The sequence below is a fragment of the Bos mutus genome, chromosome 3 (assembly GCF_027580195.1).
Source record: "Bos mutus isolate GX-2022 chromosome 3, NWIPB_WYAK_1.1, whole genome shotgun sequence".
Taxonomy (NCBI): Eukaryota; Metazoa; Chordata; class Mammalia; order Artiodactyla; family Bovidae; genus Bos; species Bos mutus.
Window position 1 is genome coordinate 100,428,703 of NC_091619.1, and position 13,835 is coordinate 100,442,537.

Here is a 13,835-nt window from a genome sequence, read left to right on the forward strand (position 1 = left end):
AGTGGTACTGGGACCTTAGTTCTCTCTGGCTGCATCATTTGTAGGTCATTTTAATTTGTTAGTTCTTCACCAAATCACATTTTTTTGCTAAAGAGCCAAGAATTGTACCAGAGCGTAACTATCAGGTGTTTCCTGATGTTTGTATGGCAAAAGTGTCAGGAGGCTACTAACTCGAGCCACGTTTTCTCATGGCAAATGGTAGAAACAGTAGAGAGATGAGGGAGGTCCTTACAGAGAACCCCAGGAGGACCATTCCAATTCCTCCCTGCCGTTTGTCCTAAGGTTGTAGGTTCCATGCCAACCCCAGGGAGTGCTGGCTCAGTTCCGGAAAACCTGAACCTGTTTCCAGAGCCAGGGAGCAAATTAGAAGAAACAAGCAAGAAGCAGCTGTCTAAAGACTCCATCCTGTCGCTGTATGGATCCCAGACGCCTCAGATGCCCACTCAAGGTAGAGTTCACAGGGGTCATGGCTGTGTGCCAGGTGGAAACGGGAGGCCTTCCATGCAGGAATTATTTGTTGTGCCAGGGGCAGTTGCTCTGGGAGCCCTGACATCATATTCCAAACAAGCCTAAGCATGACATTTCTTGTGAAACCACTGAGTATCAGGAGATAGATATTAATGTAACTCAGAGCCATGCTTCTGTGGGGTCTGGCCCCTGTGAAGCCTGACTCGGGGTCTGGATCTGGACCCTAAAGGGGGAGTGCCTGGCTCTGCAGCCCACTGGAAGCCAGAGCAAGTCTTGTAGAGAATCTGTCTGCGGAATTCTAGCTGGCAGGAGCAGCCAGTGAGCATTTGTATTGACCTCGTGTGCATTCCTCCTTCACAAATCTGTATGTCTGTTCTCTTGGCAGCAATGTTCATGGCTCCTGCTCAGATGGCGTACCCCACTGCCTACCCCAGCTTCCCTGGGGTTACACCTCCTAACAGCCTAATGGGGAGCATGATGCCCCCACCTGTAGGCATGGTAGCTCAGCCAGGAGCTTCTGGGATGGTTGCCCCAATGGCCATGCCTGCAGGCTATATGGGAGGCATGCAGGCCTCCATGATGGGTGTGCCAAACGGAATGATGACCACCCAGCAGGCCAGCTACATGGCAGGCATGGCAGCTATGCCCCAGACTATGTATGGGGTTCAGCCAGCTCAGCAGCTGCAGTGGAACCTAACTCAGGTAAGCTGCTCCATTTCACTCAGGACGAGAGTTCTGAGCCTCCCTCAAGGCTGTCTCACTTAGTGTTTGCCCCTTATCCTTTGAATCCTTATAATGTAAATGAGATCTCGCCAGAGACATTCTTGGGTTTGCTTCATTTATTTATTTATTTTAACAGAAGGTCTGTCTAACCTCAGACTTTCTGAGGTATTTTGGGTTCCTGTAGAATAAGGGTAAATTGCCTGATTCTAAAACTCTCCACACATTCATCAAAACAAAACAACCTGTCCAGATAAACAAGAGATGCCAATAAAAGCACCCATAAGCAATGACTATTGGATCTAATAGAATATCACAAACCTCAAATTACACGGTTATAACACTGAAATCCAGGGCTTCCCTGGTGGCTCAATGGTAAAGAATTCGCCTGCCAAGGCAAGAGACACAGGTTCAATCCCTGGTCCAGGAAGATCCCACATCCCGAGGAGCAGCTGAGCCCATGTGCCACAACTGTTGAGCCTGAGCTCTGAAGCCCAGGAACCGCAACTACTGAGCCCAAGTGCCACAAGTACCGAGGCCTGTGCACTCTAGAGTCTGTGCTCTGCAGCAAGAGAAGCCACAGCAGTGGGAAGCCTGCACGCTGCAGCCAGAGAGTAGCACCTGCTCACAACTAGAGCAAAGCCCCCACAGCACCGAAGATCCAGCACAGCCAAAAATAAATAAGTTTTTAAAAACACCGAAATCAAGCAGAGCCAGCACCACAGAGAGACCGTGTGAAAAGAGGAGAAGGAGTAGGGGGCTAGAGGTGACAGCATAGATAAAACACTCCCAAGAAAGAGAAAGCCCTGCCCTGATTAAGTGTTCTGAGACCTGGTGCAGTATAACTCTGGTTACTTGGAGAATCAAAAGCAAAGGACTCGAAATAGATAGGACCATATGGGGTAGCTTTGGCAAAGCATTGTTTCTAGGAGAGATGAGGATGACTTAGAATGAGGGGGTGCTTTTTGGAGACCTTGTGGTGAAGAAGTAAAAATTGAGAACGACAAAACCAGATCTACTATCCTCCTCCCCACCAAATAGTCATTTCACTTTACTAACGGAAGAGGGCGCTCTTGAACTAAAAAATTCAGTAAGTCTCCCCAGATCCTTTCACCTGTGTGTGTTATTGCTGATTCAGGAAAATAAGGTACTACAAAGAATCCGCCTGCCAGTGCAGGAGATGCAAGAGATGAGGGGTTTATCCCTGGGTGGAGAAGATCCCCTGGAGGAGGAAATGGCAACCTACTCCAGTATTCTTGCCTGGAAAATTCTATGGACAGGGAAGTCTGAGGGGCTGCAGTTCATGGGGTCACAAAGAGCCAGACACGATTGAACACGCATACACACACAAAATGAAGTATCAAGTGACATTTATGTAAAACTATTATGAGAAGAAACTAAAAAAATGAAATCTAAACATTTTGAGGAATGAAAATTCTTTCTCCAAAACCAGTCACGAAATGGAAGAAAACTGTTACACAATCCTGAATTAAATGTCCTCTAACAAACACTTGCAGGCAAGACAAAACAGCTTGAATCAAAAAGTGAAAAACTTAGAAGCAAAATGGACAAATAACTGAAAGTTGTGAAATGAAAGTTTCCTAAACTCAGGAAACAAATTGAGAAACAACACAATTATCTTAAAAATAGACTGAATTACAAGTTAGTCAGAGGAGAATAGATTCAACTGGAAATATATTTGGCATAGAGGAAAGGCATGAAATAGCTCAGAGAAAGGAAACTAAATATAGAGAGCACTAAAAAGAAAGAAGGAAAGGAAGAACTTAGGCAAAGAAGATCTAACATAAATATGCTTGTTTGGCGACCCCCAAAGGTGGCACTAATGCTAAAGAGCCTGCCTGCCATGCAGGTTCTCTTACGCCTGGGAAGGTCCCCTGGAGGAGGGCACGGCAGCCCACTCCAGTGTTCTTGCCTGGAGAATCCCATGGACAGAGGAGCGTGGAGGACTACAGTCCATAGAGTCACAGTCAGACACGACTGAAGAGACTGAGCACCCACACAAAGAAGAAAGGTAAAATAGTGGAGCAGGATTAATATGTTTAAAACTTAATATAAGAACGTTTCCTAGAAACAAAGGACTTGAATAACATGTTGAAAGAAACTACTGTGTGTATCTGGAAGAACTGACTCAGAATGGTCACCTCGATCATATCCCAGTAAACTTTTAGGCTTTGTATGGTAAGAAAAAAAATCCGTGAGTCCATTTTTTTTTTTTTTTTAATGGGTGTGGGATAGAGGGAGAGAAAGCCTTCTTTGCAGAAGAATGACAACTAATAATTATAGAAAGAACAGGGTATTCACATATTTGCAAAGAAATACTCTTCAGATTACTTATTAATTACAATGAAAGAACATATGATGGATACAATCTTAGATAAGTGATCAAACGAAAATTATCAACAGTGGGGCACATTAGTATTATGCATTTCTTGGTATCTTATACTAAGAAGGATATAATATCACTTACATAGAATTTTGGGGGTCTTCCCTGGTGGTCCAGTGGTTAAAATTTCACTTTCCAATGCAAGGGGTGTGGATTTGATCTCTAGTCGGGGAAGCTAAGATTCTACATGCCTCACAGCCGAAAAACCAAAACATAAAACAGAAGCAGTATTGTAACAAATTCAATAGACTTTAAAAGTAGTCCACATCAAAAAATATATATATTAGAATTTTTGCCAAAAATATTTAACTTGGATTCAATCATAAGAAAACATGAGATAAATCTAAATTAAAGGATTTTCTCTAAAATAACTGGCCTGGACTCTTCAAATGGTGTTAGGAAAAAATGGCGGGGAAACTCCTCTAAAAAGGAGGCTAAAGAGGTGAAAAATGAAGTGTATATTAGAATATAGTATTAATGTGAAGTATCTTGAACATGATCATTGTATTGTGATACTAGGAAAGTCTTCTTTCATATGAGACCTAAGAGTCCGACTTTGTGCGACCCCATGGACTGTAGCCCGCCAGGCTCCTCTGTCCATGGGATTTCCTAGGCAAGGATACTGGAATGGGTTGCCATTTCCTTGTCCAGGGGATCTTCGTCTCCTGCATTGACAGGCCGGTTTTTTACCACTAGCACCACCTGGGAAGCTTCTTATGAGATGCCTCCTGACTTATTAAGAGGTGAAACGTCACAGTATCTGCAACTTTCAGTGTCTATCAAAAATTTTTTAAAGCTGATACATATGTATATATCAACGATAAAGCAAAAATGTTACCAATTGTTGAATTTAAGGAAAGATGTATGGGTCTCATTATCCTAATCTTTCAACCTTTCTGTAAACTTGAAATTTTCTTTAAAAGTTGGTGGAAGAAAAAAAAGTTAGCCTTTCTCTTAAAGGAAAAGATCTTATACAGAAAATGTACCAGACTTGGGGAATTTAAGGCATTTTTCTTTGATAAATAGTTTCGTCTGTTCACTGCCAGGAGCCAGTCTTTTAATCAGATTCCTAAAGGGGCTTCAACCCCACCCAGGCCTGATGCCACCAACCCTTTTCTCCCAGCAACTTACTTTCTCATGCAGTGAAGACATGTTGGTCTTTTTTTTTTTTTTTGCCTGCCTTTGTTCTTTGTGAAAAGTCCAGTTTCCTTTTCTTTGTCTTCTTTCTACTCGAGCATGCACAGCACTTTCCCTGACACTCTGGATAATGACTTTGCTGGAGAAAAGACAGGAGTGCTGGCTGGCTGGGGGCTTCTCTTTATACTCTCAGGGTTGGCTCCAGCCAGTTCACAATAGGCTCCTTCTTTTCAGAATCAGAGTGGAAAGGAAATAGAATAACCTCCTGTGCCGCTTTTATGTCAGCTCACTCCAGGATTCCCCCTTCCCCTCCCTGAGCATTAGTCTCAGACAGCATCTCCCTTCTGCAGAGGCCTCCATCGCTGTGGTCTGGTGTCCCCAGAATAATCGTTCAGGGCAGTTCTGTTCACGACAGAGCTCCCCTTTGTCTCACTCTCCTCTCCCCACAGGCGGAAGGACTTCTTCCCGCCCTTTGCTCTAATTGGCCCCGTGCCCACAGCCTGTCTGAAAGCGTCCTCTCTCCTTTTCAGATGACCCAGCAGATGGCCGGGATGAACTTCTGTGGCACCAACGGCATGCTGAGCTATGGACAGTCCATGAACGGCGGGAACGGACAGGCAGCAAATCAGACGCTCAGCCCTCAGATGTGGAAATAGGAACAGCGCACCTGGATGACTACCACTCTCCCCGCCAACCTCTCTCCTTGTGTTTCCTCTTTCCCCATCCCCCTCTCCTACTTCTCTCTGGTTTAGAAGTCGCTCAATCCGGGTCACTTAGGACTTGGCATCCTGCCTAGCCCAACCCCATCCCAAACCTGCAGACCTCTCTGTGGCTTTCTGTCATACCTGTCCCCCAGCTGTCCTGATTCCCTCCCCAGCCTCAGCCGGGTTATCTCCTGGCAGCCGCACCTTAGGAACTGTTGCCAGAAGGCACTTAGACTGCAGGGTAGACGTGCACACCTTTGAGCACCTTTCGCACAAGGTGAAACTTCCTGTCACACTCAGAAAGGTCTGTAGGGGTTGTGTTTTAGGCAAAGAGGGGAGAGTTTAGAGATCCTTCTGTATGTGTTGATAAATTATTGGGTTGGCCAAAAGAACCTTTTGGCCAACCCAATATTTCCATAGGTTTAAATTTTGGGGATGAGAAAGGAGGCATCATGCTCCCCTGATTTATGGAAATTAAGGAAGTACTGAAATCGAATTAAATGCTCCTGGAGTCTTAGAGCAGTTTGCCCCCAGCCCTGGGGCGAGGATGAGCAAAATATGACTCTACTTCATGCTGAATTGTTTCCTGGATCTGAGACTTCAGGAGTTGCTGCTTCGGTCAGCCTTTCTTAGCACCAAAGACTCTTCAAAGGTCCCACACAAAGACACACACCCTGTTCCCTGACTTCATCTGGTAGGATCTGGCTTTGTGGCTGGAGGACCAGCCCCTCCAGTGGGAATGCAGAGTTAACGTGTGTACTGCTTGTGTGTGTGTGTGTGGATTCCACCTCCGACTCTTTCCCCGTCTGCGCTGGGTATTTTTGTTTTTGTTTTTTAGTTTTAGGTTTACAACAGAGAGGAGTTAATTTATCAACAGCCTAAAACTGTTGCCAGTTTTTCTTTAGTTAAAAAATTTACAATCTCATCGGTAGCTCCCTTCCTCCTTTCCCCTCTCCAACCTGCCAGTTGCTGTTTCGTATTGGTGTGTCCAGGCTGCCCTGCGCCCCCATCTGTCCAGGTGTATGAGGCAGGGCGCCTGGGCAGCCTTCCTCTCAGTCATCGTTCACCCCACTTGAAAATTAAAACAAGAAGACGTTGCTTACAAGATTTCATCTGTGGGAACCACAGCTCCTGGTTGCCTTTCTCCTGTGTATGTATAAATTCCTTAATAAACATTGCAGGGAAGCAGCGCTCACTCGCTCTCGCCGTGTGTCACTTGTGGAAGAGGGTGAGTTCCGCCCCGGTTTTCTGCTTTCCAGGGGCAATTCCCTCACTTTCTGTATTGTAAAACATGATTACATTTAGAACGGATAAACAAGGTCCTACTATAGCATAGGAAACTAGAGCCAGTCTCCTGGGATAAACCAGGATGGAAAAGAATATTTAGAAAAAAATGTAAATATATATATGTGTGTGTGTGTGTGTGTATAACTGAGTCACTTTTCTGTACAGTAGAGATTGGCACAACATTGTAAATCAACTGTATTTTAATTAAAAAAAAACAACAACAGCATAGGGAGCATACCCAAGGGGCAGGTCAAGACTCAGGCAGTCAGAAAGGTGGCCTTTTTCCAGTAGCATCTAGAGTTGTGAGGGAGTGGACTCTGGATGTCCGTACCGGCTGGAGTCCCGGACCATCGGAACTCATCGGAACCAGAAGTACCCCCCACAATAGAAAAACTGAGACCCCTCCCCCTTCCCGTCCTTCGAGTACACCTTTTGAATACTTCAGGGTGTGAGAGGATAGCACAATGGGTCCGAAAGCTCTGAGCCAAGCTGCCAGTGTTCATATCCCTTCTTGCTCTGTGACCTGGCTACTAAAGCCCTGTGTATCAGTGTAAAGCTGATACTAAACCCCTGTGTATCAGTGTAAAATGGGGCTTGTGTAAAATGAAGCAATTCCTGTGGTACATTCAGCACACAGGGTATTTGCCCTCAAATATTAGCAAATACTACATGCCAGGCCTATGTCAATTCATTCAACAAGTGTTTAAAGAAAGCTTTCAATGTGCCCAGCACTATCTTAGGCTCTGGAATAAAACAGTGAATCAAAACTCTCATAGGATAGTGTGGTAGGGGAGATGGACAATAAACAAGTAAATGAATGATTTGATTTCAGGTGGTATTAATACAAGGTAAGGCAAGATTAGGGGAGAGGGTGGGTGTGGGACCATTTGGGTGGAGCAGTCAGAAGGAGGTTACATTTCAACTGAGACCTGAATAAGGAGCCAGTTGTGTGGAGATCTGTAAAAAGAGAGCAAAGGTGGACGTCTGCATTGAAAATGGTTTGGTGGAGGTATTGGTTTGAGAATCATCAGGGTGTGTAAAGCCACGAGACAAGGTGAAGTCATCTAAGGAGAAAGCATGAAGAGGAGAGGACTGAGCCTTAAGGTCCATCAGCTTTTAGAATTTGAAGAGATGAGGAAAAACATTTTGAAGAGAAAAAAATGAATCATAGTCCCTGCTCTTAAGACGCTCACAGAATCACGGGGCAACAGACTTCGAATCTCTTAGACATGCTTTATGGGAGCTAGGAAGGTTGGGGAAACCTTCCTAAGGACAGAGCACTTGAGCTGAGTCCTGGGGGCAAGTTAGGAGTTAACCAGCGAGTGGTGTGGAGGTGGGGAGAACAGCCCAGGCAGATTGTACCATGTGATCAGAGAGAGAGACCTGCAAGAGCACAGAACACTCCAAGAGGCACAGGCAGTTCTGTGTTTCTAAGGTCTGATACTAGTCAAGGTGTGGTGAGAGGAGGGACCTAGCTGGGGTTGGACCAGATCACGGGGGGCTTCCTACAGCCCAGGAGTGAGTTTAGCCTGAACTGTGGTTAACAGTGGAGTGACACGGTCAGATGTGAGATTCAGGCAGCTCACCCTTGCCTTGCTGACAACGTGTTTGAGAAACAAGACCAGATCTAGGGGACCAGAGAAGGGCAAGAGCTGAACAAGGGCCAAGTTACTAGGGGGTGGGATAAAGGAAGCCGCTCAGAAGAGTATCTCATGAGGCACATGAGATGCTAACAGGTGCAGCACAGAAACGCTACAATGAGCTTGGGAAAGCGCATGTCACATCAGCGCTTGTACTTCTAGAATGTAAATATCCAAGTAGAAATGGCTCTGGAAATTTCCGTGGTAAAGACTTTAAAAAATATATATATTTTTGAAGCAGTTTTAGGTTCACAATGAAATTGATCAGAAGGTATAGAGTTATCTCTGTCCCTCACCTAGCCTCTTCCACTTTTGACACTCTGCACCAGAGGAGTACATTTGTTACAATGAACCATAGCAATAGATCATGATCATCCAAAATCCATAATTTACATTAAGGTTCATTTTGGTGTTGTGTAATCTATGGGTTTTAGCAAAGGTACAATGACATGTAGTCATTATAGTATCATACAGAATAGTTTCACATCTTGAAAACCCTCTGTGCTCTGCCTCTCTATCCCTTGCTCCCCTGTAACTCCTGGAAGCCACTGATTTTTTTTCCCCCACTGTCTCCATAGTTTGGGCTTTTCCAGAATGTCATATACCTAGAGTCATACAGTTTGTGGCCTTTTTCAGATTGACTGCTTTCACTTAGTAATATGCACTTTTGTCTTTTCATGGCTTAATATCTCCTTTCTTTTTAGTGCTGGGTATTTCAGTGTCTGAATGTACCATAATTTATTTTAATCTATTCATTTACTGAAGGACATCTTGATTGCTTCCAAGTTTCGGCAATTATAAATAAAGTTGCTATAAACATCTGTGTGCAGGTTTCTGTGTAGACATAATTTCTAATTCCTTTGAGTAATTACCAAGGAACATGGTTATTGAATCATATGATAAGTGTGTATTTAGTTTTGTAAGAAAGTGTCAAGTGTCTTCCAAAGTGGCTGAACCATTTGCATTCCTACCAGAGATGAGTGAGTTCCTATTGCTCTACATCCTTGCCAGCATTTGGTGTTATCAGTGTTTTGGGATTTAGGCCATTCTAATAGGATATTAAGAAGAGGTGGCAAAAATACACAGAAGAACTGTAAAAAAAGATCTTCACGACCAAGATAATCACGATGGTATGATCACTCACCTAGAGCCAGACATCTTGGAATGTGAAGTCAATTGGGCCTTAGAAAGCATCACTACAAACAAAGCTAGTGGAGGTGATGGAATTCCAGTTGAGCTATTTCAAATCCTGAAAGATGATGCTGTGAAAGTGCTGCACTCAATATGCCAGCAAATTTGGAAAACTTAGCAGTGGCCACAGGACTGGAAAAGGTCAGTTTTCATTCCAATCCCAAAGAAAGGCAATGCCAAAGAATGCTCAAACTACCGCACAATTGCACTCATCTCACATGTAGTAAAGTCATGCTCGAAATTCTCCAAGCTAGGCTTCAGCAATATGTGAACTATGAACTTCCAGATGTTCAAGCTGGTTTTAGAAAAGGCAGAGGAACCAGAGGTCAAATTGCCAACATCCGCTGGATCATGGAAAAAGCAAGAGAGTTCCAGAAAAACATCTGTTTCTGCTTTATTGACTATGCCAAAGCCTTTGACTGTGTGGATCACAATAAACTGTGGAAAATTCTTCAAGAGATGGGAATACCAGACCACCTGACATGCCTCTTGAGAAACCTATATGCAGGTCAGGAAGCAACAGTTAGAACTGGACATGGAACAACAGACTGGTTCCAAATAGGAAAAGGAGTACGTCAAGGCTGTATACTGTCACCCTGCTTATTTAACTTATATGCAGAGTACATCATGAGAAACGCTGGGCTGGAAGAAACACAAGCTGGAATCAAGATTGCCAGGAGAAATATCAATAACCTCAGATATGTAGATGACACCACCCTTATGGCAGAAAGTGAAGAGGAACTAAAAAGCCTCTTGATGAAAGTGAAAGAGGAGAGTGAAAAAGTTGGCTTAAAGCTCAACATTCAGAAAACGAAGATCATGGCATCTGGTCCCATCACTTCATGGGAAGTAGATGGGGAAACAGTGTCAGACTTTATTTTTTGGGGCTCCAAAATCACTGCAGATGGTAACTGCAGCCATGAAATTAAAAGATGCTTACTCCTTGGAAGGAAAGTTATGACCAACCTAGATAGCATATTGAAAAACAGAGACATTACTTTGCCAACAAAATTCCGTCTAGTCAAGGCTATGGTTTTTCCAGTGGTCATGTATGGATGTGAGAGTTGGACTGTGAAGAAGGCTGAGCGCCGAAGAATTGATGCTTTTGTACTGTGGTGCTGGAGAAGACTCTTGAAAGTCCCTTGGACTGCAAGGAGATCCAACCAGTCCATTCTGAAGGAGATCAGCCCTGGGATTTCTTTGGAGGGAATGATGCTGAAGCTGAAACTCCAGTACTTTGGCCACCTCAAGCGAAGAGTTAACTCATTGGAAAAGACTCTGATGCTGGGAGGGATTGGGGGCAGGAGGAGAAGGGGACGACAGAGGATGAGATGGCTGGATGGCATCACTGACTCGATGGACTTGAGTTTGAGTGAACTCCGGGAGTTGGTGATGGACAGGGAGGCCTGGCATGCTGCGATTCATGGGGTCACAAAGAGTCGGACACGACTGAGCAACTGAACTGAACTGAACTGAATAGGTGTGTAGTGGGATCTCAGTGCTGTTTTAATTTATAGTTACCTAATACATAATGTTGACTATCTTTTCATATGTTTGTTTGCCATCTGTATACCTTGATTAGATTAAAATTAATAACTATCAAAAGATTTAATTAAGAGAGAAGAAAAGTTTATCTCAGAGTAAGGGAAAATATCTTTATTTATTTATTTCTGGCTGTGCCGGGTCTTCGTTGCTGCGAACAGGCTTTCTGTAGTTGCAGTGAGTGTGGGCTTCTCATCGCAGTGGGTTTCGTTGCAGAGCACAGGCTCTAGAGCATGCCAGCTTTGGCTCGGTAGTTGTGGTGCATGGGCTTAATTGCCCCAAGGCATGTGGAATCCGCCCAGACCAGGGCGGATTCCTGCATTGGTTTCCTGCATTGGTAGGTGGATTCTTAACCACTGGACCACTAGGGAAGTCCCCTTGGATATATTATAAATAGATAAAGCTAAACATTATATTAGGGTATTCCCAGGTGGCTCAGTGGTAAAGAGTCCACCTGCCAATGCAGGAGACACAGGAGACATGGATTCAATCCCTGGGTCTGTAAGATTCCCTGGAGGAGGAAATGGCAACCCACTCCAGCATTCTGGAAAATTCCATGGACGGAGGAGCCTGGGGGGCTATAGTCCATGGTGTCTCAAAGAGTCAGACACGACTTAGCGACTAAACATATAAGCATGCATACAAACCTTATATTGGCCAATCCTAAAAGCTAGGACAGAAATTCCTTTGTATAATGTAGAGAAAAGATTCCAAAACTCAAGGAATTCTGGGACGAATTACCAAATATGTCATTCCTTTTCCCAACCTGATAAAACACTGAAGGCATTCCCTTTACCCAATGGTGAGACATACTTTGTTATAGAAGTACTAGAATCATGAAAACATGACTTAGTAGGTGTTCTCTATAGGCCAAGAATACTAGTGAAGTGTACTTCCGATTTTCAGTGGACTTGAGCATTTCCAATAATAGCCTTTAACAGTGGCCCACCTGCAATTTATGATAATCGGAATGGATACCAAGATTTTTGGAGATGATTAATTAATTGAAGCTAGGGACCCAGACAAATGGCAGCTCACTAAAGCCCCACTTGATCTGGATAGCCAAATTTTCTCAGGGTTTGGAGACAGATGTCAATAAGATAGATATATAGCCTTATATTCTGTTGCTAGACCTGAGTTCACAGCCTATTGAATAATGGAGAGACAGGTATTCTTGAGGATGGAGCTTGTAAAAGCCCTATTAATGTGTAATGTTTATCTTCTGGCTTTCCCCCAAGGGATGCACTACCATTTTATCTGGGTAAATACAGTAGGGAAACCACAAATCTTGGGCAGCAGTTAGACATTAACTGTTAGCTCTCGCTACATCCTACTTAGAGTATTTTTGTCCATGTGTCAGAGTGGAAGCATGTGGTGATCAGGTAATGATGGAGTTTTGACCTAAGTCAACCTCACCATAGGCCAAGTGGAACCTTAAACCCCTCCTGTAGCAGTTCCCCCCAAGTTTCTGAGTGTCCAGTTGGAAAAAGATGTCCTTAGCAACGGATAGATTTCTTACATTGACTTGCTGACCTGCGAAGTAAGGACTGTTGAGGAAACAGTGGAGGAAGAGGAAGCCCCTGGAACTCTTCCCTACTGAAATAACAAACCAATAACAGAATTACATCTCTGGGGGAAATTTAGGAGACCACAGGTCCATTTAACTTGAAGTCTAGCTGGTGCAAAAGATGGATGGGTCTGGGAGAATGACAGTAAATTATGGTAAACTGCTCTGGGTTAATACCTCCAAACTGGGCTATCCTCATTATAGGTGCTATTCTGGAAGGCATCTCCTTTTTGAATTTAATCAGGATAATGCTTGAGGTGTGACATAGGTCTATTAACATTATACTTTGGGAGAAGTAATTTATCCTGATAAACAAAAATATCAGAAACAATCTGCTTCCACGTGATAGAACAGCAGTGTGAGTTTACTACCCAATCTGAGGAATGTGCCGTCTCTTAGATCTATGCAGGAATTCAGCGTGTAGAGGCTTTGGTTCTCTCTCCACAGGAGATTGTATTTTCCAAAGATGGCCTCACTGGCATACACCCCATCCCACATGCTCATCTTATAATCGTGACATTGGCCTTCCACTGAAGAGGTCTATTTTCTCTTCCTTTGAACATGAATAGACCTTTATAACTGCCTTAACCAACAGAATATGGCAGATACTGCCTCACTTCCCAGGCTAAGGTTATACAAGGGCTGTGTGGCTTCTTCTTGGTTCTCTCTCTCTCTCTCTCTCTCAGGACTCTTGCCCTTCATACCAAGCCAGTATATTTTTAAGAAAGCTCAGGCCACATGGAGAAGTCACGTGTGGGTTTCTGGTCAACGGCTCTGGCCAGGCCTAAGTGGAGTCAGTCATGTCTGACTCTTTGCGACCCCATGGACTGTAGCCTACCAGGCTCCTCCCTCCATGGGATTCTCCAGGCAAGAGTACTGGAGTGGGTTGCCATTTCCTTCTCCAGGGGATCTTCCCAACCCAGGGATCGAACCCAGGTCTCCCGCATTCCAGGCAGATGCTTTAACCTCTGAGCCATGTAACAATAAATAACCTTCAGATGATTCCAGTTCTTTGCCTTTGCATCTTCCAGTTAGGCTCCCAACATCATGGTGCAAAGACACGCTGTCTGCTCTGTGCTCTGTCTGAATTTCTGACTTACAGAAACTGTGAGAAACAATAAAATATTTTTGTTGTTTTAAGCAGGAACTAATAGGCAATCTGTCATATAAACCAA

At 44.1% G+C, this 13,835-nt stretch overlaps 1 protein-coding gene across 1 annotated transcript in view; it reads left to right on the forward strand.

The window, feature by feature from the left end:
• The window catches only part of SMAP2 (small ArfGAP2), a 49,962-nt gene extending 40,783 nt beyond the window's left edge, over positions 1 to 9,179 (forward strand). Inside the window, exons 8-10 of the mRNA XM_005898629.3 lie at positions 283 to 448; positions 854 to 1,170; positions 5,260 to 9,179. Coding sequence (XP_005898691.1) covers positions 283 to 448; positions 854 to 1,170; positions 5,260 to 5,385 — 609 coding nt within the window. The 3' untranslated portion in view covers positions 5,386 to 9,179. The remainder of the gene's footprint in view (positions 1 to 282; positions 449 to 853; positions 1,171 to 5,259) is intronic.
• Positions 9,180 to 13,835: the final 4,656 nt, after the last annotated feature.